The sequence below is a fragment of the Plecotus auritus genome, assembly GCF_963455305.1.
Source record: "Plecotus auritus genome assembly, chromosome: 13".
Classification (NCBI taxonomy): Eukaryota; Metazoa; Chordata; class Mammalia; order Chiroptera; family Vespertilionidae; genus Plecotus; species Plecotus auritus.
In genome coordinates, this window is record NC_137779.1 from 27,447,552 (window position 1) to 27,450,921 (window position 3,370).

A 3,370-nucleotide genomic window follows, 5' to 3' on the forward strand; every position below is an offset into this window, starting at 1 on the left:
AGTTCTCGCTTCCCAGAAACCTTTGGGAATTAACATGAGGGTAGGTGGGGGAAGGCGCAAGGGCTTCTGGGTGTTGTAGTTAGAAATATTCAATCAACAAGAAATGATTGAGGAGTAAAATTGTGTAATAAATATTACCAAACAGTTTGGGCTACTGTGATCTGAACCTTATAAGACTTTTGTCCCGCGTAAGCCATCTGTTACCTCCGTGATTCAAAACGACGAGTACGGAGATTCAGAGGGACTACATGTCCCATAAAGCGCTGCACGTTGAAGGCCTTTGGAGAGCAAGGTCGGCCGCGGCGCAGGCGCGGTGTCGCGACTTCGGCAGTGGGGAAACATGGCGGCTCCGACGCTAACTGGGAAGCTGTATTCCCTGCTATTCCGCAGAACCTCCACCTTCGCCCTAACCATCGCCGTGGGTGCCCTGTTCTTCGAGCGTGCCTTCGATCAAGGCGCGGACGCGATCTACGAACACATCAACCAGGGGGTGAGGGCCTAGGCCATCCCTGACCTTGGGCCCACCTGAGAGTGTCAGTGGGAAGGGAGGTGGAACCGGACGCGATTATACCTTGACAAGGAAGAGGGGTAAACCCTGGGCGTCTTCTGTCTGTAGACTGCCATCTGGCCTTTCTGCCGGGTGTGAATCCTAAACCGTTAAACGAGGTCAATAGATTCCACTGTGCAGGGCGTTTAAACATTGCGATCGCCCACTCTTCCATGTGCAGAAGCAACAACTGACGCCTAGTCAGAGCAAAGGGCTCATTAGGGCCGCAGCACCAGGAAGTCAGGGCTGGGACTGAACCCCTGTCTCCGCGGAGGGTTTCAAGGGCAGATCTGAGCGGTGGACGATCGCGAAAAGGACAGCTCCTTAGACATCGTGGCTGCCTTTTCAGATGGCGCTTTCGGTGACCAGGGCTTTCCGCGCAAGCAGCGTGGTGTTAATTCTGGTTCGGAGTTGGGGCTGTGAAATCAGAGAGCCCTGCATGGGAATACTGGGCCTCGGGACTTAATAACCGTGACATGAAGCTGGGCAAGTTTCTTAACATCTCTGAGCTTCACTTTCACTTTCACCTGTGAAATCGATCACAGTAACGACCTCGGGTTTACGGTGAATGTTATTCGAGACATAGGCAAGATGCCACAGTGCCTGCTAGGTGCTGCCACTCAGAAAATAACACTTGTATACCCAGGTTGCGGGTTCGATCCCTGATCCCGGGTGGGGGTCGTGCGGGAGTCAACCTACCAATGTTTCTCTCTCACGTCCATGTTTCTCTCTCTCTCTCTCCACCTCCCTTCCTCTGTCTCTAAAACACCAATAAAAACATGTCCTCTGCCCTGACCGGCTTGGCTCAGTGGATGGAGCGTCGGCCTGCGGACTCAAGGGTCCCAGGTTTGATTCTGGTCAAGGGCATGTACCTTGGCTGCGGGCACATCCCCAGTAGGGGGTGTGCAGGAGGCAGCTGATGGATGTTTCTCTCTCATCGATATTTCTAACTCTCTCTCTCTCTCTCTTCCTCTCTGTAAAAAAAACCACAAAAATATGTCCTCACATGAGGATTTAAAAAAAGAAAGAAAATAACATGTTACATTCCTCAGGAGAAATTGGGAGCATAAGGTAGGGAATAAGGCAGGCACTGGGCTAGGTGGTGTGCATACTTTATATCATTAAATTGTGGCTCATACGAGGGCAAGTCTTGCACAGATAGGCCTGTTCCACCATTCACTCTTGTCTGTAATGCACAGCTGTCTGACGATAGATAGCCCGGGCAGGCTCTGTTCACAAATGCTGTGTTGCCTGTGGCAGGGCCACTTTCTGCCCCTATAAAGCTACTACCACCGTTCCATCTCCTGCAAGCAGTCAGCCATTCCCCATGTTTGGGAAAGACGTCTAAATATGTTGTCATCACTTCTATATTTTTAGGAATGAGCGTCCAGCTAGTCCCTGACCCAGAAATCCCAGGTCTGAGGAAACTGAGAATGGCTCAGTGTGAAGTTTTGGGGACTCTATACTTAGGATCCCTGAAGTAATACCTAGAGTTGAAGAAGTGAACCAGCTTCCAGGCTCTGTTCCTTAATAAGTGTGCTTTGGGGCAGATCCCTCAATCTCTGTACCTCAATTTCCTATAAAAGCAATATCATCTTTTCCCACTTACTTCTCATGGTGATTGAGAGCATCAAAGCATTTTTCTTTTTCATCCTCACCTGAGGATATGTTTTTATTGGTTTTAGAGAGAGAGGAAGGGAGAGAGAGAAACTGATCAGTTGCCTCCCTTCTGGGGAATGAACCTGCAACCTGTGTCCTGATGTCTATTGAACCCATGACCTTTCGGTGTACAAAACGACGCTCCAACCAACTGAGCCACACCAGCCGGGGCTCAAAGCATTTTATAAACATTAGGAATGTGTGACACGCCCGGTATTGCTTCCACTTTTCCCGCTGCCACTGTCAGGACCTGGTAAGAATTTCTCTCAAGCTTGTTTTAGGGACCAGGGCAGTGGGAATGTAATTGTAAAATGTGAGGGGCGACACTGAAGGTTTGTGGCCTTTGTCTTTAAAATGCAGAAGCTGTGGAAACACATCAAGCACAAGTATGAGAACTAGTTCCTCGGAAGCGCCCATCAAGGCCAGATGGACCAGGTCCACCCGCCAGCTGTTTGCCCGGAGCCGGGGCCTCGGCGTGAGAAGATGCTGACAGCACTGTCCACGGACCACGTTTAGCTGTTGTTACAAAATGCCTTCACCTGACAGACTCTTAACTTCTGCTGTGTTTGAAGTATGATTAGTCAGAGTCATCAGCAAATAAATGTAAGCTGTCCTTGAGACCTGCTTCCGCATTGGCGCTTTATTTATTTTTTAAATATATTTTACTGATTGTTTACAGAGAGGAAGGGAGAGGGATAGAGAGTCAGAAACATCAATGAGAGAGAAACATCGATCAGCTGCCTCCTGCACAATCCCCACTGGGGATGTGCCTGCAACCAAGGCACCCGCCCTGACCGGAATCGAACCTGGGACCCTTCAGTCTGCAGGCCGACGCTCTATCCACTGAGCCAAACCGGTTTCGGCCGCATTGGCGCTTTATTAACTCGACCCGATCGTCACTTGTCAGTTACTTGGACCACTTCAAAGTCCTCTGCAAACTTCCGAAGGGCAGTTTCCATTATTTTGGGTTTCCCATTAACTCCCAGAGAATTCTGGTTTTCAAAACATGAGCTAGAGTTGGAGATGTTACCTTCAACTTTGTCTTCCAAACCGGTAATTCCATTCTTAAATCATGTAGAGGGGAGCTGACTGGCTTGGCCATGGGGAGGCACTATGGCCTCAGCTGGGAAAGAAAAACCCTGGCCTGAGCGTCTTGGGGCACCC

General features: G+C 49.8%; 1 protein-coding gene across 1 annotated transcript; it reads left to right on the forward strand.

Annotated features, from left to right (window-relative positions):
- Nucleotides 1-288: 288 nt before the first annotated feature.
- UQCR10 (ubiquinol-cytochrome c reductase, complex III subunit X) lies at nt 289-2,824 on the forward strand. Its single transcript, XM_080650294.1, has 2 exons — nt 289-490; nt 2,567-2,824. Exons 1-2 carry the CDS (start codon nt 341-343, stop codon nt 2,603-2,605), a joined length of 189 nt encoding a protein of 62 aa, XP_080506420.1. The 5' UTR covers nt 289-340; the 3' UTR covers nt 2,606-2,824.
- Nucleotides 2,825-3,370: the final 546 nt, after the last annotated feature.